Genomic DNA, 27,282 nt, shown 5'->3' on the forward strand with positions numbered 1-27,282 from the left:
AATAAAAACTCTCGGGTGTGTGAATAATATAACATATGAAACAGCCGGGCTCATGGTCAAGACCTCCTCCCACCGCGCGCGCCTGCTGTGTTGTCATTCTAGACGCAACAGGCGGAGCACAGGGTGCGCGTGCTGTAGTTCGGTTCAGTTCACATATAAATACCAAAGAAGCACAGCATTTGGACAGTGTCACCAAGCGTTATAAGTTAGACATTTCTAGCGGATAATTTTTTACCAATTGGAGAGGACATATTTCTACAGCTTTCTTTAAGTGATTTTAAATGACATTTTCATGCGTCACGCACTTCACGGAAAATTAGACGCGAATAGTCATCGTGAAACCCTCGGCGTCTTCCTAATTATAACACGAGCTCGCGGTCAGTAACTTTATCTCGTGGGTCAAAGGCGCGCGCTATGCGGACCCAGCCTCGCGCACCGACTGGCCTCTGACAACTTCCCTGCGTCCGTCCCCCGGAGTGACAGAAAAACGCACGAAATTTAACCTTTCCAATCCGCTAAGGTAAAGTAGCCTTTGAAATCTACATTACAGTAAACCAGGCTTTGCATAATACCATTGAACCACTACCGTTATGTTTAACATATGACATTGGTTTGTGTTCTCAGCTGGACTCTGTTGGTGAGTGTCATTGACTCACAACAGCACTGACAGTGACTAGACTTAAATGTGAACAGTTTGGTCATATTTCACAACTTTTCGAATAACATAGTTCAGTATCTGGATTTTCAATAGTTAGAGTGTTGTACGTTGACCTTTAAAGGGACAGTTCACCCAATAATAACAATTCTGTCGTCGTTTATTCACGCTTGTGTCGGTCCAAACCTGATACATGACTTTCTTCCTTGTGTGGAACATAAAAGAAGATATTTGAACAACAGCCGACCATTTTTTTTGACCAATGACGTTCAGTTACAAATAAAAATATTTTCTCAAAATATATTAGTTTACGGTCCACAGAAGGAAGAAATTCATACAGGTTTGTAAAGAAACGAGGGTGAATAAGTGATGATATCATTTACATTTCTGGGTCATCTATCCCTTTAAGGAATATTTACAAACCCATTTATTTTCATATGAATTATTCATTTAAATAATAATTTAATACTTTTAACTCTCTCACACTTTTCTTAACATAGCAGGCTATTAAAATGTAATGTTATAAAATTCACGTGAAATGAATGAAATATATAAACAGAAAACTGAATCTTTAAACAGAATACAAATCATTCACAAGTGTTATGATTAGCATCAGCCAGATATTATACAGCATGTCTCTACAGGTGGATAAAAATGTTTCCACATGGGTGGAGCACAACATTATGTGTCAACATCTCCATGGGAAAGCTGTTAATGGGACTCTAGGGAAAGACAGAGCTAAGGTTGTTAAGAGTTAAGAGCTATGCTGCTGGATGAAATATAACCCACAAGATCTTGGACACTCATATTATGAAAGAGGCCAAAAGATGAATAGTTGAATTCTTAATGTGACTCTTGAACAATGTTGGGTTTCTATTTATTTAATCATCTATAAATGTGAAATTAATTTAATATTAGAATTTCCTGATGCTTGAACTTGTCCATTTGTCCTTTTCCTTCATGGAGCAATACCACAATAACAATGTTTCTCTGTTTTGGCAAGAATAAAAATTCCTTATAATTAACATATTAACTAAATTCCTTCTACATTTCTCAGCTGTATTTAGCGGGTTTCTTTTCCTCACACAATAGCTCTGATTGGCTGCTGGGCTTGCCAGAGGTTGAGCAGCTCTACTTCTCAAACAACAGACTCCATTGTTATCTCCGGAGCTCTCCGGCTCTTGATAAGGTTGCCACTTTACTCTGATCTGAGATCATTTGTATGCCTGTTCCTTTTAAAAGCCAAGTTCAGGGTTTTTTATGTTAGAGATGGCCCTAGTTCAGTGTTAAATGCAGTTTCTTCAAAAGATGATCTTTGCGACCTCTCACTGGCCATTGTGGAAGCAGGAGATTGGCTTTCCTAAAAGAGAAGGGAGGGTTCCTGTTGGGTGCATCTTGTGATGGACACGCTGCCTGCCAAGAGAAACATGTACTGTAGACTTGTGGAGAGAGAGAGGGGTGTGGGGAGATCGCTTTCTCATGTTGAAACCACAGTGAAGTGCTGAAAAGTTCTTGGTGTTCTTTAACACTTTTGTTTAGCCGAAACTCTAAATGTAAGTCAGCATTTACAAAATACATTTACAACTAGTTAAATTTTTGTTATAAGTTGTTATAAGTAAAATATATGTTATAAGTAAAACCTGAATTTAGAAATGTAAATCAAGTCTATCTAAACATTATATGTGGGCTTATTAATTTAATTCAGTATACTTTAATTTATTATTTATTAATGCAAATTCCTATAATAAAACTATTAATTTAGTTTAATTATAATATACATTGAAATATCTCTTATCTATATTAAGGCCTTCATTTAATTCTATATAATTTAATGTTATATTTATTAATGCAAATACCTATAATTAAACTATTAATTTAGTTTAATTATAATATACATTTAAATATCTCTTTTCTTTATTAAGATCTTTAGTAATATGTTTAGTAATATCTTAGCTATTAAATTTGTTTAATTATAATAATTGAAATATCTGCCTGAGAGGTCAAATAGTGCACTCAATGTCAAATAGTGCACATAGTACAATACAGAGTGTCTCACTGTCTGTGTTTTAATATGTGACTGTTTTTTCAGGCTCCCTAGCAATGCCTGTCCCTCCTCCTCCACCTCCCCCAGCTCCACCTCCTGCACCTCCTGCACAAGTGAGATCCGTGCACACACACACTCACAGATAGCTATTATTGTAATATAGTTAATCAGAATGAGTGTATAATGGCTCTTTTTTGCCATCTGTCTGTTGCCTTCTCTCTCTGTCTCTTTCTCTTTGTTTCTGTCAAGCAGTTACTCCTGGCAACCACCTGGCTAGATGTGCATTATTAATTAGAGATAAAATTACACTCCGAGGCATATACAGTACAGGTGTCACATGTTCAGATTTGGCTTTCTGTTTGAATGCATGTGCACACAAATGACATCTTTGAAAACATTTAAAACCAACATTAAATGGATAGTTTACCCTGTAATGAACATTATGAATCATTTACTCACCATTTTAAACCTGTGTGACTTTTTTATTTTGTAAAACACAAAAGAAGGTATTTAAAAAATGTCCATACCATGATGTTGTTGTTTTGGACTTGATGACTCATTATATGGACAAAAACAGCTGAAACATTCTTCAAGATAGCTTTTCAACACTTTATGAATCTTGTAGTTTTCTAAATCACACGTTATGCCATTGAAGTCATTTTAGAATTCAGTGCCTAATTAGATTAGACCATTTTTTTGGGCCAGTTTGAGTTTTGTTTTGGTATATTATAGATACTGCAATAAAAACCATACCAGAGAAAACTAATGGCACAGTGAAACTCATTAGAACTGCATAACATTAAGAAACTTGCAATTGTTCACTCTTTCTTTTAGTCACGGACAGACCCTCCTAAAATCCAGCGTTCAGAGGTTGGAGGTCGCAGTGCGCTCCTTTCCGACATTCAGAAAGGGACGAGGCTGAAAAAGGTCACACAGGTCAATGACCGAAGCACACCATTCCTTGACAGTAAGTCAAAATCAAATGCATTAAAGTAAACTCAATTCTTTAACACTGATCAGGTGAAATGAGTCACCTAGCAACAATCTATCTGTTTGCAAGCATGGGAAATATGAATACTAAAGTGATACTATTTCAGGTTAATTTCCTGATTACCTGATTTGGCAGTCCAAAATTCATATCTGCTGTATGGTGGCAACACTGGAATGTTGTTTATTAATGTAACCAGAGCTACCAGCATTGCATTTTCAACGATTGTTTATTGAGATTGAGTGTTGTGACAGCATGGAAGCCTGTATTGAATTACTCTCTCATGAAAACGAAATTGAAGGAGTTTGAGAAACAGTACAAAAGAATAAGTATGAGGAGAAAAACAGGCGTCAGAGAAAGTCTGAATGGCTGATAAGTTGTAAGGACTTATCAGTGGCAGAGCTATATTTGAACTCGAGGTCCATAGCCATTGGGTTCTCACACTTCAATGCACTCATGTGCACACTAAGACACATAGGCTTCCTGTATATGGAAATGCATTGCAGCAGATAAAGGGCCAAGACCTCAGAAAGTGCTAGAGTGAGGATCACACAGAAAGTGGGAGGGGGGGAATTACTCCTCATCTTCCTCATTTTTAAAACGGACAGCAGTATTTTCTAGAGCCTGACCGATATATCATTTTGCCAATATTATCGGCCGATATATTCCTCTCGCGATATATGGTTTTGGTCGAGTATGCTGCCAATATACTGACAATAAGATTTTTTTTACAGAACATATAATGCAGATAAAATGCTTGAAATTGTGTCATTACTGAATTTGTCCAGCAGAGCGCCTCTCATTGTTTGCTGCTGATGTCCTGGATGAAACGCTTTAGAGCGTCTATGGAAAACCATCCAAACTTTGGATGGCAATATCTCCGTAGCCATCGGGTTTCGGGAGGTACGGTTGGTTAAATTCATGGTGGCTTTCGAGTGAGCTCCTCGAGCTGAAGTGATCCCCCGAATTTGGTGAAGATCCGCCATTGCATTCGCAAGATAGTGACACTAGTCAACACTTTCACTTTAATAAGGAGGTCTTTTATTCAGGCAGCATTCAAGCATTGTCTTATTCGACTGTAAGTGCCCTGTGAAGTGGACTTCATATGAAATTAAGCCATGATTCCAGTACGTTCACATTACATTCAAAGTGCATTAAAGTCTTCTGTACCTTATTTACAAAGGTATATTATGTCCCACTTCTTTAGTAAGTTTCGTCTTTATGCGAAGACAAACGAGTGCCTTTCCGTAAATGAATGTTCCAAAGTGAAATTAACTTCAACGGAATAAAGTTGAATGGAATTGATTTGAATTAAAGTTGAATAGACTTCAGCTTTACTGTTCACTGCAATTGAACTGCAATTGAGTGCACTGATTTCAGACTCATTTTAGATAATAAAGTTTATTGTTAAATTGTTAAATGCCCAGCCTCCATTACATATCTCTGTCACGTAACTGTAAGTGTTTGATCACCACGTTTGAGTGATCATTGCAAAAATGGGTTTATGTACAGTATATATATTCAGTTTATGTATATAACGTACCCTTAGGGCAAATAATTTTTTCTAATTGGCTCAAGTTAAAAAATATAACCAAATTTACAAATATAATAATTTTTATAATATACAGTCGTGGCCAAAAGTTTTGAGAATTACATAAATATTAGTTTTCAAAAATTTGCTGCGAAACTGCTTTTAGATCTTTGTTTCAGTTGTTTCTGTGATGTACTGAAATATAATTACAAGCACTTCATACGTTTCAAAGGCTTTTATCGAAAATTACATGACATTTACGCAAAGAGTCAGTGTTTGCAGTGTTGGCCCTTCTTTTTCATCCTGACTGATAGCAACCCATTCTTTCATAATCACTTCTTGGAGTTTGTCAGAATTAGTGGGTTTTTGTTTGTCCACCCGCCTCTTGAGGATTGACCACAAGTTCTCAATGGGATTAAGATCTGGGGAGTTTCCAGGCCATGGACCCAAAATTTCAACATTCTGGTCCCCGAGCCACTTAGTTATCACTTTTGCCTTATGGCACGGTGCTCCATCGTGTTGGAAAATGCATTGTTCTTCACCAAACTGTTGTTGGATTGTTGGAAGAAGTTGCTGTTGGAGGGTGTTTTGGTACCATTCTTTATTCATGGCAGTGTTTTTGGGCAGAATTGTGAGTGAGCCCACTCCCTTGGATGAGAAGCAACCCCACACATGAATGGTGTCAGGATGTTTTACTGTTGGCATGACACAGGACTGATGGTAGCGCTCACCTTTTCTTCTCTGGACAAGCCGTTTTCCAGATGCCCCAAACAATCGGATAGGGGCTTCATCGGAGAATATGACTTTGCCCCAGTCCTCAGCAGTCCATTCACTATACTTTCTGCAGAAGATCAATCTGTCCCTGATGTTTTTTTTTGGAGAGAAGTGGCTTCTTTGCTGCCCTTCTTGACACCAGGCCATCTTCCAAAAGTCTTCACCTCACTGTGTGAGCAAGCTCTGCACTGGTGGCACTCCGATCCCGCAGCTGAATCCTCTTTAGGAGACGATCCTGGCGCTTGCTGGACTTTCTTGGACGCTCTGAAGCCTTCTTTACAAGAATTGAACCTCTTTCCTTGAACTTCTTGATGATCCTATAAATTGTTGATTTAGGTGCAATCTTAGTAGCCACAATATCCTTGCCTGTGAAGCCATTTTTATGCAACGCAATGATGGCTGCACGCGTTTCTTTGCAGGTCACCATGGTTAACAATGGAAGAACAATGATTTCAAGCATCACCCTCCTTTTAACATGTCAAGTCTGCCATTCTAACCCAATCAGCCTGACATAATGATCTCCAGCCTTGTGCTCGTCAACATTCTTACCTGAGTTAACAAGACGATTACTGAAATGATCTCAGCAGGTCCTTTAATGAAAGCAATGAAATGCAGTGGAAAGGTTTTTTTGGGATTAAGTTAATTTTCATGGCAAAGAAGGACTATGCAATTCATCTGATCACTCTTCATAACATTCTGGAGTATATGCAAATTGCTATTATAAAAACTTAAGCAGCAACTTTTCCAATTTCCAATATTTATGTAATTCTCAAAACCTTTTGCCACGACTGTACACAAAGAATATCGGCCGATAAATTGATATCTTCCTTTATCCCTCCCTAATATCGGTATCGGGCCCAAAAAAAAAAAAAAAACTCATATCGGTCGGGCTTTAGTATTCTTTGTGCTCAATACATGCTATGTTCATTAAAAAGTCAACTTTTTACCCGACTGAGCATGAATTCCACTTGCTGAAGACAAAACTAAAGACAGAAACACCCCAAAAAACTGAAGTCAGCTCCAGAAAAGGCTTGGCAAAGCATCACAAAGGAGCAAACCCAGTATCTGGTAATGCCCATGAGTTGCAAACTTAAAGGATTCTGAACATTTTATTTATGATTACATTTATTTGTCTAATTACATTTGAACTAAAAATGGGGAGGGGGGGGTAGCTGTATAAAAATGGTTGTAATTCCTAAGCATGTTATGTTATATTTTTGTTCAACCCCTTGAATTAAAACTTAAAGTCTGCACTTCAATCACATCTGGATTGTTTTATTTCAAATCCATTGTAGTGGTGCATAGAGGCAAAAGCACAAAAACTGTCAGTGTCTGAATACTTCTGGACCTGACTGTATGTGTATAATAGAGTGAAAATGATCTACTTGGTGAAATCACAGTAAGCATAATAATGTGTGTATTTGCAGAACCTAAAGTGAACAGTGTGGATGGCAGTGGAAGAAATGTGGCTGCTGGAAACTCTACAAACGCAGTAGGATCTGCTCCATCTTCAGTGGGTCCAACTCTGGGTGGACTTTTTGCTGGGGGATTTCCTGTACTCAAACCAGTCGGACAAAGAGACAAGCAGCCACAACACAACATGGGTATTGAAGTCAGATCTGTTTTTCTTTTCTATTTTTTTTTAGTTTTGGACAAATTTTGAATGACTTTCTGATATGGCTTGTTTGTGTTTCAGTGTCTCGCTCCGGCTCCACCGCCAGCCTGAAGCAGCCTCTCTGGAACCCTCCATCACAGGGAGATGGGTTCAGAGGAAGCGCCCCTGATCTTTCCCCCTCCCACAAACCTTTGGAAAGAGCCTCCTCACTGTCTAAAACTCGGCCCATTTCCTCATACACAGCCTCTCCCTCCCCAAGCCAAACTTCACATCCATGTTTCAAACTTTCATCTACTCCACCTTCCTCTGCCCCTCCACCTCCTCCTCCTCAGGAGCGGCCCAGTAACAGACCACCTCCTCTCCCCACCTGCCCACCCCCACCCCCTCCTCCTCAAACGGCCAAACCCACTTGGTTACCGGTTCAATCACACTCCATTCCCATGCCTACGACTCCGCCTCCTCCACTGCCTCCCTCAGTTCCTGCGTACTCACTTCCTGACAGATCATCTGGGGTCTTCTACCCTCCGCCTCCTCCACCTCCTCCATCAGTCCCTCCATCCTCTCTTCCTGATAGGTCATCTGGGGTCTTCTACCCTCCACCTCCTCCTCCACCACCTCCGTCCTCATTCTCTAACAGATCATCTGGAGTCTTCCCTCCACCCCCTTCTCCGGGGCCATTAGAAATGAAGGATAGTCCTTTAGGGCCTCCTCCCCCACCTCCTCCTCCTCTTCCTGCTTCGTTTGCATGCAGTCACCCCTCCTCAGCACCGCCTCCGCTACCTCAGAAAGTACCTCCCATGCCTTCACCCACATACAGGCCCTGCGTACCACCTTTGCCACCGTCTTACCCCTGTACCGCCCCCAGTAGACGACCCCCTGCAGTGCCACGTTTTGCAGGTATATGACTTTTATATATTAATGTATATGTAAATATGTAAAATGTATATATAAATGTTAATACATTTTGAAAATATAATTTATTCCTGCAACAAATTATACGGCATACATGTTCGCTCTTGCCACCTCTTCCTCATTCCAGTCAGTCGCCATAGTTCTAATACTAGACTGAGGCTACCTTTCCTCCACTTCTCCCCAACGTGACTTCATCAACGAATTGCGTAAAAAAAAATGTTAATACCAAAAACGTAAAAAACTGGTCTTTAAGACCATTTTTGAGACATTTTAAAAATTATATACATATCTTGAGTGATTTATGTACCCATTAATCGACAGTGGTGGTTAACCTGCAACATAGGCTTTAATATTTATGTGGAAATGTTTATTATATATTTTGTTATGTATAAATATTAGAAGAAAAACTTATATTAGATGAACTAGTCAGTCATTCTTTTTAATTTTTGGATTGACAGGTGCTCCACGGATGGCTCCACCCCCTGCTCCCCCTGCTCGGTCTCCTAACACTGAACTCTCCAGTAGGATCCCACCCCCTCCTCCTCTCCCACTGTCAGCTCCACCCAGCACAGTACGCAATGGACACCTGCACAGCTTAGGTGAGACTGCAGGCTGTCATTGATGATGAAGCTAAAGGTCTAAATGGGCTATTATTACCATCTGATGAACAGCAACAAGCAGTTACACTAGAAATGAACTACTGTGACTGTGATTTTATGCATGTGTATTTTTATGTTTGTGCAAACACTTTAATTTAACATAGCATTTTTTTTCCAGATGACTTTGAATCTAAGTTTCACTTCCATCCTATTGAGGACTTCCCCCCTCCTGAAGAGTTCAGGCCCTTCCCACGTACCTACCCCAGCAAGGAGAACAGAGGTACAACAATCTCTTTGTATGTGAGAGTGTATGCGAGGAAAGGTCACATTTCTGTTCATTTAGACACGCTTGAGGCAGATTTATACAATTGTAATATTGCCTTTGCATATTAACACCTTTTTAAGTATATAGGCTTATGATGCTCACACAGTGATGAACCTAGTTAAAAAAAAAATTATTTTTATAAATTAATATAATCTTTTTATCACATTTTATAATAATATATATATCCATATATATATATTATAATTTTTAAATATTATTACATTAAATTATTAATCTAACATTAAATTTATCAAAATTGATGGTAAAGATTTGACAAAAAATATTTCTATTTCGAATAAATGCTGTTTCTTTGAAATTCCTATTCATCAAAAAATATGTATCTTGGTTTCCACAAAAATATTAAGCAGCACAAGTGTTTTCAACAATGATAATATTAAAAATGTTTCCAGAGCAGCAAACATTACAATGTAAAATCTATTAAAATAGAAATCAAGTCACGCAGGTACTGGGCTATGCCACAGTGGCTGTCCTCCATACAGGTCTAAAACAGTCTTGATATATTTTTATATTTATATTTTTTATTAAAATATACAGACTTGGTGATTATTAGGGACTGAAATAATCTTACCAACCACAAACTTTTGAATGGTGGTGTATACTGTGTCTACAAGTCTCTGTTTCAGTAAACAGTTTGTTTCAGGATCCAGTTATTATCAGATCCAAGATGAAACAATTGTGCATACAAAACTGAAAATAAATAGTTTTATCAATTCCTCAGTTGATCTGTTTCATTTAAAAACAAGGAAACTCTGACACTAAATCTAGAATTACCTGTCTTATTGAAAATGAACTCTTCCTGTTTGTTTTCACAGTCAACCCACAACCTCCTGCCATGAGGACTCATTTAAGATGAAGTTTGGTGCTAACCTTCTGCAGGACATATTTTAAGCCTCAATCTCATTGTCAGTGAAGAACAGCAGCCAAATCTGTAGATCAAATTATCACAACTGCATTATCTGTGAAAACATTCAAGTTTGATGTAAAACTAATATATATATATATATATATATATATATATATATATATATATATATATATATATTGTCATCCACATTTCAAGAGTTTCCCTATTACAGCTGCAGCCATGTTAAAACCCCTGATTCTTATCAAAAGTGTTAACCTATCTAATTAATTTCCTTCAGTCAATAATAAGTGTTTTAACATTTAATATGTTTCTGGAACAAATATATTATGCCTTATAATTTTGCTTATCATACCTAGCTTTTATTAATTATCCTATCAGCTTCTAACATACCCTGGATTGACTAAAAGAGCAAATTATTAGACAACTAACAGAAAAAAATGAGAAAAAATTTAGATTAAAATATGCCTTAACAAAATATGGCAAAAGGAAAATCTGTGCATACAGATTAGATTAGTCTTGAGGTCATTACTGTTTCAGTTTTTGTAAAAGAGAAGAAAGTTAACCACTAAGAGTGAAGCCGTGTTTTGGCTTAAGGTAAACAGAATAAATGGTTAAAATGGATGCAACTATGAATGGAAAAGTAAATGAAGTTACATTTCTAAATCTTGCAAGTGAGTTTATTAGACAATATTGTCCTGTTTTCGATTATTGTGGCTGCTGGAGCCCTTTGTTACTAACTTTGCATCCAACTCATCAAATCAAGACTTTCTACATCAAAGAAAAAATACTCTTTTGTTTTTCCTCCTCGTTCTATGTTTCATTTTTAAATCTGTCTGTATTTGAAATCTGTGCCAGTATGAAATGCTGTATTAAAGCTCTGAATCAAGAGGAAGGACACATGTGAGACACTGGGTAACAGTGCCACTCACTGGACATGCTTCTAATTTATTGCTCTGACTGAATAATTCATCATTTAACCCAAATAAACATTACAACATACTTGTTTCTGTGAAAAATAACCAATTAGATAATTATTAGCTGTATTCTCATAAAAGTTTGGTTCAATAAAAAAAATACAAATAAATACATGAAATACCAGTTTTAAGAGTACATGCTTTACAAGGCACATACCAGCAAAATACTGCTTCATCTCTTGGGAACAAGATCATGATACACATACAGAAACATGCACAGACCTAATCATGCATTTGCAATACCAAACAAATAAATAAGTTACATATAAACATATTATACATTCATTTAAATAATGTCTTTTCATTACACAACTCCTAAAACATTCATCCACCAGCTCAGCTGCCATTCAAAACATACTAGCAGCATCAACAAGCAGTACTACAAATAGTACCGTACCCGCTGAGTTGAACCTTATAACGTGTGTGTGTCTGGAGTGTGAGAGAGGCAATGGAGACAGAAACAGCCAAATCCTCTCAGATCATCTGCTAAATACTCTTGATCTCAGCAGGCTCTCCCTCATATCTGGATGTGTGTGGGTGTGTGTCAGTGTGAATGTGTGACTTCTGTAGGCCTCAGGTCCTGTATTTACAGCCGGTTGAGTCGATGAAACAGGAGTCGGTGCACCTGAGCTGCCCAAAGGTGCTATTTGTACAAAAAGATAAGAAAGGATCCCTTTAACATCCATCATATTTGGGTGTTGACATAAAATAGTTTTTGGAGGCTGACATGTCCTGCGGTGTGACAGGCTGTACTCCGTCTAAAACTATTTTAAAAGGATTTGCCATGCAAAAAAATTAAATATTATTATATATTTTTGTTTAATTTTATACAATTCAATATAATTACACATTAAAATAATAATAATTAAATATAAAATAATTAAACAATAATAATGATAAAGTTCAGCTTCACATTTCTGTAGATTACAAAAAAGTCTGCACAAATCCAACCTTTTTAAATATGCACATGAATGTGTGTGTGTGTGTGTGTGTGTGTGTGTGTGTGTGTGTGTGTGTGTGCTTGTGGTGTGGTGTGCATACCCGGGCAGATATGATTTGCAGGTCTGGTAGCCGAAGTCTTTCCCATCACACTCCTCTACACCCTCATTACGATATCCATCACCGCAGTATGCCTTTTTACAGCCTACACACAGAGACGGAGATAAAGAACAGGAAAGAGACAGACGTGGAGTGAGTGAAGAGTGAAGAGAAAGAAGACTGATAAGACTAATGTATGACCAACAGACTAATCCAAGAAATATAAATCAAGTATAAATCTAAATATTCCTAAAAAAAAGATCAATTTGCCACTAATTCATGTTTAGGCATTTTCATATATTCAGAATGTGGTTGTCTCTGTGATCATGTGACTCACCTACACAGTCATCCGTAATAACCTTGTTTCCATCGTCGCATTCTTCCCCGTTAAGTTCCTGCACCTCTCCATCACCACAGACTCCATTCTCATCCGTCATCCTCTCGGTCGCCTGGAGCGGCATCAGCTGAAATACAAATAACTTGCTCCTGTTCCCAAAATACTAGTATGGCTGCATGTTTCATAGTGTATTCAAAATGACCTTGTACCTGAATGGGCTTCCATCCATTTTCATCTCTGAAGTAAAGAGACCTCTGATCCTTCCTGAAGGCAAGTGTGTTATCTTCCTGGAGACCTTTTAGCTCTTCCTCACTGCCCACAACGAATATCTGACCAGGAAACACAAACTGATCAAGAAGCAAATATAAACACTGAACAAACAGGCTTATTGATTCCATTAGAAACACGCAAATTAAATGTGATATGTCAAATTTGGCTTGTTGAGTGGTTTACCCAGAATAATAATAAAACCCCAAATCATCTAGAATTCTGCACAATGAAAATAGCAGGCAGTGGAATGGGGGAAGGTCTCTTTATTATCTTACAATCAATTATTTTACATTTACTATTCATCATTTACCCTTTAAATGATTCATTCTGGTATGTAGTGCAAATAGATCAAATCAAGTTACTTACTGAATATCTTTCACCTCACATTACAAAAGTAACATTCACATTATCATATATAAGGTATAGAAGTAGGATGTCCTCAGAATAGAAAGTGAGTGTCTTACCGCTGGAACTTTGTCATATTTGTTACGGTGCCGTAACTGGGCACTGGGTGGACTGAGAGAAGGAAAGCTGCAGTCACAGACTCCAGGAGGACCGGGCAATCCCTTCTCACCCTTTTCTCCAACTACCAACAACCCTGATATCATGACATACCAACAAACAAAAGCATTTCGATTCCATTAGACATCCCTGTTAAGCTAGAACAGAAATGCACTGATTTACTTATCAAAATCTCTGCCTAAAAGACCAGAACGTTCAAAACCTTACTTCGTATCCGCAGACATCGTCATAGGTGATTCAGAAATAAGTTGTGTGTATATATATTATCTCACCTGATGCAGGTACCCCAGGAGATCCTGGGTGGCCCCTGGGTCCAGGTGGACCAGTGGGACCCACTGGCCCTGGAAAACCTCTGTCTCCTTCAGGCCCCTACGCCAGAATGCATAAAAAACTGAGCTAGACCCATTGACTCATCTACACCAACAAACCCAATTAAACCTCATCAATATTAACATATATAAACTTTATATACATATACAGTTCGGATAAAAGTTTATGTTCTTATGTTCACCAAGGCTGTATTTTTCTGATCAAAAATGCAGTAATAGAATTATTGTGTAATATTATTATAAATGTATTTAAAATAATTTAAAAAGTATTTTTCCTGTGACAGCAAAGCTGAATCTTTAGCAGTCATCACTCTAGTTTTCAGTGTCACATGATCCTTCAGAAACCATTATAATGTGCTGATTTAGTGCTCAAAAAGCATTTCTTGTAATTAATATAAAATAATTGTCCAGCTTACAACTTATTGTGTTAACTGTTCTATTTGTATTCAGGATTTATATATATATATATATATATATATATATATATATATATATATATATATATATATATATATATATATATATATATATATATACAAAGTCAATGCATCAAACTAGTTGCAGGTGCTGAAATGACATTCAAGTCCGAGGCCAGTGCAGTGATCTAAGGAACCTTAAATGAGTATGTCACAGCGCTGAGCTGATTGATAGTAGGAATCTTTGCTGGGTACAGCCTATGGTAACAGTCCTGGTATTTCCCAGCAGTTAGTTAAGACATTCCCAGGAAGTGCCTATCCGAAGTGTAATACAAGAGCTTGAAACATGAACGGCAGGGCTGGACCCAACATCACAGACCCTGCTGGTCCAAATCCAGCTACCAGCACGGGTGTGATCTTCAGCTCCTCAGGTTATTTACGAAATGGCACACACACACACACACACACACACACACACACTCAGCCACAAACTGACTCTTGACTGGGATGGACAGGTTAACCATGCGAGTATGCAGGTTTTAAATATGCCCGTAGCTTCTTCTGTTCAAGGTCTCAGTATCAAAACAGACTGGAGCTCGGATGTAGAGCAGAATGCTGTGTGTCCTCACCTGTTTGCCTCTCTTGCCTGGTCGGCCTGTAGGGCCACGTTTCCCTGGCACACCAGGCTCACCCTTGGGTCCCATTTCACCCTGGGGGAGTGACGAGGAGGGGGAGGTTCAGAGAGAAGGAGCGAGTCAGATCAGTGACATCCAAAATATATTAGCATTACATACATGAGATTGATTTTAATGGTTAAAATGTCACATCATACCTTCTGTCCCAGCATCCCAGGCAGTCCATTTGCTCCCTAAAGTGAGCAGACCAGATACACAAGTGAATATGATTGAGTGCCTACATTTTAATTCTATATATTCAATTTGTTAATTTCAAACATGTCGCTACTGAGTTACTAAGGTTTTCTGTGTAGGTGGTTGATAGCATATTCCAAGAATATTAGCATGTTGTTGTTTTTTTTCTAGGGGAAACCATTAAAGGGATAGTTCACCCAAAATTGAAAATGTGATGTTTATCTGCTTACGTCCAGGGCATCCAAGATGTAGGTGACTTTGTTTCTTCAGTAGAACACAAACAAAGATTTTTAACTCAAACTGTTTGCAGCTTGTCAGACTTATAATGGAAGTGGATGGGAATCATGGCTTTGAGAGTCAAAAAAAAAACATACACAAACAAAAAACTAAATTAAACCCTGCAGCTCGTGCTGATACATTGATGTGTAAAGACACGAAACGATCGGTCTGTGCAAGAAACTGAATAGTATTTACATTGATTTTTACCTCTGATTCACCGCAGTGTCTAAACTGTCCTGAGCACATTCTCAACAGCCGGTAATGCACTTATAAGTCAGCAATCCACCGTAAAGCAAGAATGTGTCACGCACCAGCTTTTGAAAACACGTTCAGAACAGTTTGGACATTGATGTGTAAAGACACAAAATGATCGGTCTGTTCAAGAAACTGAACAGTATTTATACATTTTTTTAACCTCTGATTCACCGCAATGTATCGTCATGAGCCGCAAAGTTTAATTTGGTTTTAATATGTTTTTTTGACTCTCAAAGCCGTGATTCTCATTCACCTCCATTATATGACTGACAGACTGCAATGGCTTGAGTTAAAAATCTTAATTTGTGTTCTACTGAAGAAATAAAGTCACCTACATCTTGGATGCCCTGTAGATAAACATAAGCAGATGAACATAAAGTTTGTATTTTGGGGTGAACTATCCCTTTAATAAGGAACCTTAATGTCTAGAAACTGATTTCTAGTCTCTAACCTTGTCTCCTTTTGGACCTGAATATCCAGAATTCCCCCGTGCTCCCTGAAACCATAACAATATGTACAGAGAGTTATGTAATATAAAGTTCAGTCCCATAGCTTTACAAAGGGAAAGAAACATTTAGGATAATTTTAACAAACATACAGTACCTTCTCACCCTTATGGCCTGGCAAGCCCTAATTGGACAGAGAAGGCAAGTATTATTTACATTTTCTTACTAAGAAAATACATTAAATGTTATATAAGAAGTAAAAATCAAGGAACAACATTACTTAGACTCCAGTTACACCTGGAGAACGTGACTCACTTTAGGTCCATGTGATCCCCTCGTTCCTGGCATTCCCATCAGCCCTGGGTCTCCTTTCTCTCCCTGCCAATGAAGTCATATATAAAAAGTCAAATATACTCCAATGAGCTATTTTTAGATCCATTTCTCTTGAAAATGATGAAGACCAGACACTTCATACACTGATAACAGATGTCTTGTCAGCTTAAAGGGATAGTTCACCCAAAAATGAAAATTCTGTCATCAAGTAAAATCAATTTTAACAATGTCCTTACTACTTTTCTGAGCCTTGAATGTGGTAATGACATTGCTGTCTTTGTATAGGGACAGAAAGCTCTCAAATTTTATCCAAATATTTTCATTTGTGTTCTGAAGATGAACGATATGAGGGTGCATAATTATGACAGAAATTTTCATTTTTGGGTGAACTATACCTTTAATTATGAAAGTGCAGTATGTGGCGAGACTACATGGGTCAGATGTTGTGCGGAGGCAAAACTCACCCACCTTTGGTCCCTCTGGGCCGGGCAGCCCTGAAGAACCTGGTTTCCCAGGCAGACCCAGACTCCCAGTATGACCCTACAGAAACAAAGAGAAGAAATATTTGTGTGCTATTTTGCTTTTATACACACACCTCAAACACAACCTAGCCAGATCTGGCAGTGCAGCTGAAGTGCTGAGTGTACAGAGCAGCTTTAATCAAAGACAAAGCACCAACTCAGCAGTCCTCTTCATTCCTTTAATACATCAGCCTATCTAATCCTTCTGCTTCTTTTTGAGTGTGTTCCAGGTTCTTTGCTCAAACTCTCCTTCTTTTCTTTTTAACACTAGAATCTATTTCTAGTCCCTATCTGTACTGTTTAAAATAACTTTATTTCTGGCCTTGTTTTCTAACAACAAAATTTAAGCATTATTTTATATATATATATATATATATATATATATATATATATATATATATATATATATATATATATATATATATATATATATATATATATATATATATAATTTAAAAAAATAAGTAAAATTGTGTAAGATAATAAAGTAAAAAGCTAAGTAAAGTAAAAAGTTTGTGCATTTTATCACAAGTAAAGGGCAAAAAGCCTTTTACTCGAGGTAAAATCATGGTAAAATCAGTAACAGACACAATTTAAAATAACAATTCATTAATAATAAAATATACCAATGTTTACTGAAGAGCTACATTTATTGCAAGATAATATTAGCTATTAATATTATAATACTAGTGAGCATAAGAGACTAATAAAAAAAACTGACTTACTGAGCCCATCTTGAGTTAATAAAAATTTCTTTACATATTTCCCTAACAAAAAATGCCAACAATAAACAAAAATAAAATGAAAAATAATTTATTCCAAAAAGACTTTTCTCTGATAATAAGTGTTTAACTTTATGCAGTTGTGGTTCTCAAGTAAATGTTTTAAAAATATATATTTTTAATGGAAATCAGAACAAAAAATCTGATTTAGAAAATTATTTTAGCAGTCTCCCATAAAACATCCTGTGCCTCAATCTCCTTCCCTCTTTTTGCTTGAGGTGCTTAAGAGTTCAGTGCAATTAAATAGCTGTGTGTGTTTTTACTGAGAGCAGCAGTGCAGGACTGAGATTAATGTCTGAGTTCAGCACTAAGTAATATTACAGGGCAGAACTGCAGTGCACTGCAGCCAATGAAACAGCACATGGCCTGACACCCTATAACACTATTACATGCACCAAGAGAGCATGTCATAAACAGCATACTGGTCTGCAAAATGCAACCTGCCTCACCGAAAACAGAGATATTTTATATGACAGAAAAGATTTCTGCTCCATATGCTCTATGAAGTCTGGAAACCATCCCTCACTTTCCATCATTACCGTTATGCATGCATTTGGTGCACAATAACGAATAATTAATTTAGAAGATCAAAGATGAGAATCTGACCTTTGACCCTGGTCTTCCGATGTCACCCTAAAGTGAAAAGAAGAATAGTTCCGTTTTATAAGACTTCAAAATTAACAGACCCATTAGCACCTGATTCCTCGTAACCAGATGTTAAACCATCTCACCTTATCTCCTTTGGGTCCCTCCCTCCCTGGGATGCCACTGTGACCCTAAAACAAAGTAAAACCTATGAATTCATATATTTTGTTCTCCATCTCACCAAGTTGTCTGGGTAGGGACTTTGTTAACTTTGTGTGTCTTACCTGTGGTCCGATAGGTCCAGGAGGTCCTGGTGGTCCTGCCACACAGAGTTCCTTCACCTGCTCCCCATCCTCCTCTCTTACTCTCGTCTCCTCCACACGACTAGGCAAAGTCTTGAAAAACAGTTAAATGGTGGATTAACAGACATGCTGTCGTTTCCTGCTGTTAGAATTATGTACACTTATGTCACTCACGGGCTCTCTTTTCCAGACACCAGGAGGGGGCGGGAACAACGGAGGGGGAGGCGGGGCCAGCAGACAACAAGGGTCAAATCTTTTCAAGACATCATATAGATCCCGCTCTTAAGAATAAACCACAAAACCAACCAGATGAAACAGAGAGAAATATAAAATGAAAATATAAAGATAAAAAAGTGAGTGAGTGATATAAATATAAATATAAGATGAAATAGTACTGAATTAAGCTGATATAAACTAACTGTATAAATTACCAAGCATATATTTTATAAATGTCACGACAGCACAGACAAAGTAAATATAGGAATAATAAGCGTTCAATATGTTATATTTTTAATAAGGTAATTTTATTCCCAATGTGCAACCAAATCCACACCTGCTTATTAAAGATACATGCATACATTAAATATAAAAGAAACATGCACACAATATGCATGTAAATTTTTTTAATAATATCCCAAATATACATTGAGGTAAGAAACATTATGACGTTTAATGAATAAAGATTATTATTATTTAATTGCACAGTTTCTAGGTCACTTATCAACAAGTTAATTTACATTTACAAGCTGTCGTTCAAATTGTTATGCTGATAATATAATTTACAACTGAAAATGATTAATTAAAAAATAATAATTAAAAACCGAGAAAAGATTGTAAAACGTTTGGGCACTATACTGCATGTAAAATATAACGTAATAAGTGATGTGCAATACATTGACCTGTCTATTCATCTGTCTGTCTGTCTTGGTATATTTATATGAAACGCTGCATGCGTATGCAAAAAGCCACACACTCTTATTATCACAAATTGATAATCGCTCGCGCTCTCATACCTGTAGGCATCGGGAGGATATTTTCCAGATTGTACGGTGAAAGGTAGGCTGACACCGAGTACAGCAGGAACGGCAGCTGTATCGCAATCCTGCTCATGGCCATGTTCCTATATGAGTGTGTCAAAAATACACAGATCTGAGTCGGTGCCCGCCCTCCTGTGCTCGAGCCCTCTCCCATCCAGTTTGAAATGCCAGCAGCTCTCTCTCTTTCTCACACACACACACACACACACCCTATTTTCTGCCGTCTGTCTGTCAGTGTGGCTGTGTTATTAAGTCGTAAGAATGCTTCCCTCGGAGTCTGCGGGAATCTCCAGACGCGACTGCTATTACAGTCAGGGATCTGCCATCTGATCCGCCCTCTACAGCCCCTCATGCCAAGATTAGACCCCCGTTTACTACCACTATACCCTTAATACCACACGCCAACAAACTAACAGATTTAATTCAGTACAAGAACGACTGTTAAAAAAAACTGTACAAAATGATGCACCTGTCAATCATAAGACCATCACATCCTAAAAAATTCATTGTGAAAACATTTCCCAAATGTATTAGTTATTAGGTAACAGGTCACTTGATTTGTAAATTGTGTCTAGAACATTAACTAAACGCATTAGCACAATGTTTTGTCTATGTCCACTACAGTCCAAAAGTATTTATTTATTTTTGTCCTTTGCTCACCAAGGCTGCATTTATTTGTTCATAAATACTGGAAAATCAGGAGTATTGTGAAATATTATAAAATGTATATTTTAAAATGCAATTTATTCTTGTAAAGTTAAATTTTTTCAACATCAAATTCCATTTCTCCAGTCTGCAGCGTCACATGATCCTTGAAATCATTCTGCTGATTTGCTGCTCAAGAAGCATTACTTCTTATCACTGTTGAAACCTTATAGTTAAATATGCAATACAACTAAAAAACTTTAATACAAAATGTTACTGAATATAGCTCAAATTTAATAGATTTTCAGATACATTTATTAAAATATTACAAACACATGATTACAAACACATTTAACATAATAATCTTTTTTTCCCTTTTTAATACAACAGAGATGAATTATAATTCATACATCTTAAAATGCCAGGACAAAGAGAGAAGTCATTACATTCAACACCTCAAGGTTAAAACTGTTTGTATTTTGATTTTGCTATTTATGTTAATGTGTGTTACTAATTAACTTGTGTCTTGTTTAGTCATCAACAGAACTTTTCATGGTTAAGCGCAATTAGACATTTCAGAAACAAATTCTTTGAAATTTAAGCGTTATTTTCAATAAATGAAAAGTCACCCACTAAAATACTCACTTCTCAATACTTCTCAATACAATACTCACCAAGAGATATGAAGCTTAAAACAAGTTTCTTGTAAGGATGTGCCTTGATTGACACCTACTAGAGCACAATAACACTTTCCAGTAAAACTGCACTTGATAATTTGCCACTTAATTTCAGTCTGCAGTTAACTTTAGAGAGCAACAGCGGGGAACCCAGATTATGTGCTGTTTTGAAACATAATATCACTGTAGTTTGGTATTCATTTACGACTACACTATTAGACGTCGTCTCATTGGCACAATAATCAAGCTTTACCTAATTAGAAAGAGGATTCAGGTCCTATTAAAAACTTGATCTTAGCAAATTACACTATACACAATTAAATATTTTATAAAAATGGAGTGGAGCAACAAAATATTGGTCCCAAGATATTACACAGATTCTACATTATTTTTTCAAAAAGGTTAATTCAATTAAATAGTATAAAAGTCTACATTAAACAGACCATTTTCTTGATGTAGCTGCAAAACAGATTCAGTGCATATTAACCTAGTGCATATATAACAGCTATCATAGTAAAACATTTTCATAGTAAACAAAACAATTTATGTTTCCTGAAATGAAGTCGGTAAAAGCTACTCTCAGAGAAGTGGCACATCCTCAGCCACATCATGCTTTTATAAAGTGAGAGGCCACATAAGAACATAGTTAAAAACATTCTATTCTTTACTCTACTCTTCTGAACTAACCTTTCAATCTAATCTGTCATTTCCTGCTGCATTTCAAGGCCACCACTGCTGAGAGTCATCAGAGGTCAACAGTGCAAACCTGTTGACCACAGCACTGTCTGAATACGTTGTTCCTCTGCTATGTGTTGCCCCTCCTTCCTCCTCTATTGCCCCTCCCTCTCCCTTCACTCCCCCGTCCTCTCCCCCCTGGCCCCTCCCTGTTTGCTGAGGCCGTCTCTGCCCCTCCGCTCGACCCCTGCTTGCTGTTGCTGATACTGCAGGAGCTGTCAATGCCTCTAGCAGGATGGAGTAGAGCTGCCAAGCAACAGCGTCCCCTGTAAGCAGAGCCTCACACTGGTGACCCCCTCTTATTGCAGCCTCAAGACCATGCAGCAGAGTATGGAAGCATATGGGTAGCAATATTCAATTTGGAATGTAATATGCAAAATGACAATGCAATATGTAAAATGGCAATGCATTTCTGTATTTACATTAACATTTTCCAATACGTTTGTGCAACGTATGGTGCAAAATGAAAATGAAAATTAAATTACATAATTTTCATTTGCCATTTCACACACTAGTTTTAATATGTAAAATTTAGGGGTGTAACGGTTCACAAAATTCACGGTTCAGTTCGATACAATACACTGGTGTCACGGTTCGGTTCGGTACGTTTTAGATACAGCAAAAAGAAAAAATTGGCAGATAAATTTCCTTGATTTTTAAAAAATGTTTTATTTATTAAAACTAACAAAGTATGTTTTTTTTTTTTTACATTGAACAATGATGGAGCTATTCTTTACCCATCTTCTATGGTGTTTTCTTAGCAGCATACTGTATGAAACAAAAACGGCTCCTTATAAAAAAAAAAAAAAATGAAAATGTTATATTAGTTATGAACAAATACAAAGATGTAACTTTTTATATGGAACTCTATAACACTTTATATTGAGTGTGTTTTTACTCAATTGGTTCTCTATAGGGCTTATGTTTTTTGGAACAAAGCAGGAATTACGGTCTGTCTGAAATGGGCTCGTGAAGGAATATTGTAACAGGGCTCAATTACATTAAGCATGTTCTTAAAACCTACGTTTTCCACTACAGAGTCAGGCGCTCGCTCACTCAGTACGCGCTGAAGGCTCGTTGCAAAATGGCTAATGCGTTTAACAGACCAGAAATAGAAGATCCTCCAATAACCAACAGGTCTGGTGTTTGGGTGCACTTTGGATTCCCTGTAAGCTATAATGGTGATGATAGAATCAATGGTAAATAGTAAGGTCTCATATCCGCGGCTATAACGTAAATGTAGACTACCAATCGCTGTGGTGATGTCTTTTGCCCTGTTTGAATCCGTTGGAAATGTCTGTCTAAATGCCGCGGGGATAGTTTTGTTGCGTGTATGTTTCTCCTTTTTTCCCGTCTTTTCCCAGATACTGACACGCTAAGGTGATTTCGGCATAAATGAGTTGACATGTTTCAAGTATTCCCGCTGGTGTACCCTAGATGCGACATATCTTTTTTTTTTTTGATCCACCACTCTCTTGCCATCACCATTATAGCTTACAGGGAATAAGCCGTTGGTCCGTTGGTCCGTGTATGTTTTGATCATTTCGGTTTATGGCTTCAATATTTCATTCGCACTTGTGGGCGGAGCTGAAACGCTGCTTTCATCTGATTGGTCGAATCGTTGGTCCGTGTATGTTTTGATCATTTCGGTTTATGGCTTCAATATTTCATTCGCACTTGTGGGCGGAGCTGAAACGCTGCTTTCATCTGATTGGTCGAATCGCTCCACCTTCAGCTCAGTCTTTTCATTCTTTCAGACAGAATAAGAGTCAGTGCGAGTGAAGAACTGTAATGTCTGAAACCACAGCTCACTGTTAATTAGCATAATAGTTGAATCAGATGTAGCTGGGCACATAATTCGTGCTGCTGCGACTTGAGACCCCGTTAAATTATTTCTAGGTTATAGTATTGTATAAATATTGTCCCACTGATAAAAAAAGTGCAAATAGTTCTGTCTCCTTGGATAACAGTGAAGTATGTAATTTAATTTTCATTTTCATTTTGCACCAAACATTGCAAAAGTGTATTGGAATAATAAATGTAAATACAGAAATGCATTGCCATTTTACATATTGCATTGTCATTTTGCATATTACATTCCAAATTGAATATTGCTACCCATATGCTTCCATAGCAGAGTACCACTGAAAACCCTTTGAGAAACACAGAGAGCAATATAAAATGATATAACAAATATACATAATATATAAAGTTGACCTGACCTACTTAAAATACATATCAATTATGTGCATTCCTAGTAAATCTGATCAACAAAGAAGGTGCTGATCAAGTTAAATCAGATAAAGCGCATGCTCATATAATCAAAAATATATTACATATAATCATATATATATATATATATATATATATATATATACACACACACATCACCAATCAAGCTTCGTTTTGTGTCGCATCATGTTTAGGGGCATGGAAATGTCACCACAATAAAGGACTAGTGTAGAAAACTCACAAATGCCGCGAAAATCCAGCATTTAGTTGATCCTTATAAGCACTCACTGTCACAGTTGTAAGCACGATGAATTTATTCTTCCATGAGGGGTTTGGCTATATATATATATATATATATATATATATATATATGTACACTGTATATACAGTATATAACAAAATAATACAATCAGAATATTTAAATATATTTTATGTAATATCTTTAAACAAATCATGAATATGTATATATATATATATATGTATATATATATATATATACATATATATATATATATATGTATATATATGATAGAGAAAGCAAAACGATATGACAGAAGGTGATTAAAGCTCTGAAAACTGAAGAGGTCAAGTTAAGCAAGTAAAGTTCATTCATATCATAATAGATTTTAGGTCAGTTTCTCAATTGATTTTTTTCACCTACAACAGATGTTGAGTAAAAAAGGGGTCAGAGATACCATTAGGATGGGTCTTTCTCCAGCTGAGTTCCCCGTACACCAGTCCCAACAATATGTCCTGCATTAGTGGCTGACTGGGCTTTGGTTTACAGTTATTCATCCAGAAATACGTCACGTACACTGGAAGGCAGAGGTGAGGGGATAATGGCTGTAAAACGTGTTCCATCACACCAAGTGTTGCCAACAACACTTGCAGCCTCATTTGTGTAGGTGCCTAAAAACAAGAGGTAATTGGAGGAATATATATGCAGACAATATTTAGATGCAGGAATTGTTTCTCACCTTGTCAATTGCTGCGAGATCAAGCTGTTGCACACAGCTGGGTCGGTGAGCCTCCACCATGTTTTTCTTGAGATTCAGTTCTTGTCTGTCATATTCATCAACACATGGGATGAGACACTGTTGTCCTCCTTTACCCTGAGATTGTCTTCCTCTTCCTCTCTGGTTGACTCCTTGTGTCGTCTGACTATCCTGTCTTGCATTTTCAAGCAGAAGGCTGTAGATAGTCTTTCGAATACTCATTGAGGTTGTATGACTGCTAGGCAGGTTACTATTCTCAACCTGCACAACTAACAGAACCTTCCGGTGTACAAGCACATCCAAAACAAAGAACGACAGCTTACCTGATGCAACCCTCCTTAAAAGCCATTCGGGTTGAGAAACCAATGCTGCTGGGAACCCCTGGACATCTGGAAGAGCTGGTTGGGGATTTGAGAAGTATTGAGCCAAACTGCTTCTCTGAGGAAGCTGGTAGTCCTGCATTCCTGTGGAGAGCTGCGTACGTAAGTTTCCTTTCCGTTGTTCACCCAAAATCTCCAAGACTTCCTCCAGAGCATCTAATGGGCTGGTAAACTGAGACAGCCAGAGCAAAAAGCCCTTGATTCGAGGAATGGAACTACATCCATACTTCCGACCGGATGTTACTCTTTTGAGCTCCATGCGGCTGAAAAAAAATCTCAGTTATTTTAGCAGGTGTGTCGTCGTTCCAGCTGACAACAGCAAATAGAGGGAGGAGCTGCTTGTTTATGTGGTTGGAATGCGAGCAGAAGCAGTTCACGGTGAAATTGCATGTGGGGATGTAGCGTTCCGTGGCCTTACTGCTGACGATATTCCATTGGAAGAATGAAAAAGGTAGGTAGCCACCTTTGAGGTTGAAGATGTAGAAGTCACTGTCGTTAGTCAGAACTGCACATCCCCAGTGTTTTGCAAGAGATGCTATTTCAGAATCAGCTTCGGAAATGCATTGAACTAAAGGTACGCAGAGCTCTGAAAGAACCTGTATGAAGGCTTCACGAACAAGCAGAGTGAGAACAGAACCGTGGGATCCTCGGGAAAGAGGAAAAGTGCTGCAAAAAACTGTTGAACTCTTAACACAAACGTCTCATAGTCTCCACCCCGTGCTTAGTCCAACCCAGTGTTGAAATATAATTGAAAATACACAAACTACACCAATCACACCATCAATCACAAGGCGGCAGTCTCGCAGTCTCATATCTGTGAAGAACTGACGATTTCCTTCCACGAAACTTGTAAGTCCATGAACCCCCATGATGCAACAGAAATGCTGCAAGGAAAACAGCGAATGTTATTGCTTGTTTTTACTGGAAATGTAATGAACCAATAAAATTAATTTTGATGCATTCCGCCCCATACTGAAGGATCTAAAGATATTTTTTCCTGCTCTTTTCGTGTTTTTATTGTTGTTTAGTCTGATGAGTATGTGGTTTCAAGGGACATCAACAGTTAGAGATGAGAGAATGTTTCCATTTCAAGGTTTTAAATGCCACATGATTACGTTGTAAAGCAGTAATTTTCCAATTATTTTGTTCTGGTATAATAAAACTTTGTGCTGATTAGATGAAGTCCAGACAAAGTATGAGCCTTGAAACATATGCAACCAAGATTCAACAAACCCTGCTCAATTTTTATAATCATTAATTAATTTTCTGCTTCCCTCTGTTACCTCTCAGGCTGACAGAAGATGTTTAGTTAGTAGCTACAGTTTTGTGTACCAGACATGATACATTTTTAGTTACTGGTTTTGAGTATCAAATCAATCAGACAGAACAAATACCTTCTGACAGGATCTGTTAGAGCAGTGGTTTTCAACCAGTGGGTCGCGGCCCCCTAGTGGGTCGCGGTGATATTGCAGGTGGGCTGCCAATTACTATTAAAATAAATAATAATATTGCTAATATATGTAAAAATGTAAAGTCATAACATAATAACATCATTTCATATATATAATTAAATAACAAAAATAAATATTAAACTGAAACTAAGTAATAAACTATATTTTTGCTGCATATGCTACAGAACAACAAATTCAATAGCTGTTAACATGTTCCCTCCTGACTGCTTGCTCCGCTGACTGCCTTCCCGCTGCCGAGCTCTGCCTGGATCTGGTTTTTCCCGTTTTGCTGAGCGGTGCCAGCCCGAGATATTTTCTGTTCATTGCCAGTTCATTCTAGGGCTGTGCGATTAATAGAAATCGTCATAAAATCACGATTTGAGCGTGCGCGATTTCTAAATGGCTTTATAGCACAATTTTCCGCGATCCTGACCTCCCGCAGTATGCTTTCCGATCCAATTAGAATGCAGGGCGGGAGCGCGCCTAGCGCGAGAACAGAATGGACCGGGGCTGGCTGGGCAAGTGGGCATATGCCTACATAGC

At 37.6% G+C, this 27,282-nt stretch overlaps 2 protein-coding genes, 1 long non-coding RNA gene and 1 pseudogene across 7 annotated transcripts; 2 read left to right on the forward strand and 2 right to left on the reverse strand.

Moving 5' to 3' along the window:
• Positions 1-97: 97 nt before the first annotated feature.
• Positions 98-10,451, forward strand: wipf3 (WAS/WASL interacting protein family member 3). 4 transcript variants are annotated; one of them, XM_059556132.1, is made up of 9 exons: positions 98-520; positions 625-637; positions 2,745-2,812; positions 3,534-3,666; positions 7,420-7,596; positions 7,689-8,504; positions 8,978-9,118; positions 9,297-9,398; positions 10,277-10,451. In XM_059556132.1, the coding sequence occupies exons 3-9, from the start codon at positions 2,756-2,758 to the stop codon at positions 10,315-10,317; spliced, it is 1,467 nt and encodes a 488-aa protein (XP_059412115.1). In that variant the 5' UTR covers positions 98-520; positions 625-637; positions 2,745-2,755; the 3' UTR covers positions 10,318-10,451. The 4 variants fall into 4 exon arrangements, with proteins under 4 accessions (XP_059412115.1, XP_059412114.1, XP_059412117.1 ...); XM_059556131.1 differs by lacking the exon at positions 625-637; XM_059556134.1 differs by lacking the exons at positions 98-520; positions 625-637 and adding an exon at positions 667-1,844.
• A 53-nt stretch (positions 10,452-10,504) lies between these two features.
• LOC132145264 (uncharacterized) lies at positions 10,505-11,273 on the forward strand. The gene is made up of 2 exons (XR_009434451.1): positions 10,505-10,823; positions 10,881-11,273. It is a non-coding gene; the product is annotated as an uncharacterized LOC132145264 (long non-coding RNA).
• Positions 11,132-19,986, reverse strand: wu:fc38h03 (acetylcholinesterase collagenic tail peptide). 2 transcript variants are annotated; one of them, XM_059556136.1, is made up of 17 exons: positions 19,601-19,986; positions 18,762-18,868; positions 18,570-18,680; positions 18,432-18,476; positions 18,307-18,333; positions 16,866-16,937; positions 16,380-16,442; positions 16,222-16,248; positions 16,070-16,114; positions 15,048-15,083; positions 14,845-14,925; positions 13,743-13,839; positions 13,413-13,534; positions 12,888-13,007; positions 12,679-12,805; positions 12,345-12,447; positions 11,132-11,946 (listed from the first exon to the last, which is right to left on the reverse strand). In XM_059556136.1, exons 1-17 carry the CDS (start codon positions 19,776-19,778, stop codon positions 11,877-11,879), a joined length of 1,431 nt encoding a protein of 476 aa, XP_059412119.1. In that variant the 5' UTR covers positions 19,779-19,986; the 3' UTR covers positions 11,132-11,876. The 2 variants fall into 2 exon arrangements, with proteins under 2 accessions (XP_059412119.1, XP_059412118.1); XM_059556135.1 differs by having other exon boundaries at positions 13,413-13,546; positions 19,601-19,982.
• Positions 19,987-21,666: 1,680 nt separating this feature from the next.
• Positions 21,667-26,157, reverse strand: LOC132144867 (protein asteroid homolog 1-like; annotated as a pseudogene).
• Between the last annotated feature and the right edge of the window lie 1,125 nt (positions 26,158-27,282).

This window comes from Carassius carassius, chromosome 8 (genome assembly GCF_963082965.1).
Source record: "Carassius carassius chromosome 8, fCarCar2.1, whole genome shotgun sequence".
Lineage (NCBI taxonomy): Eukaryota > Metazoa > Chordata > Actinopteri > Cypriniformes > Cyprinidae > Carassius > Carassius carassius.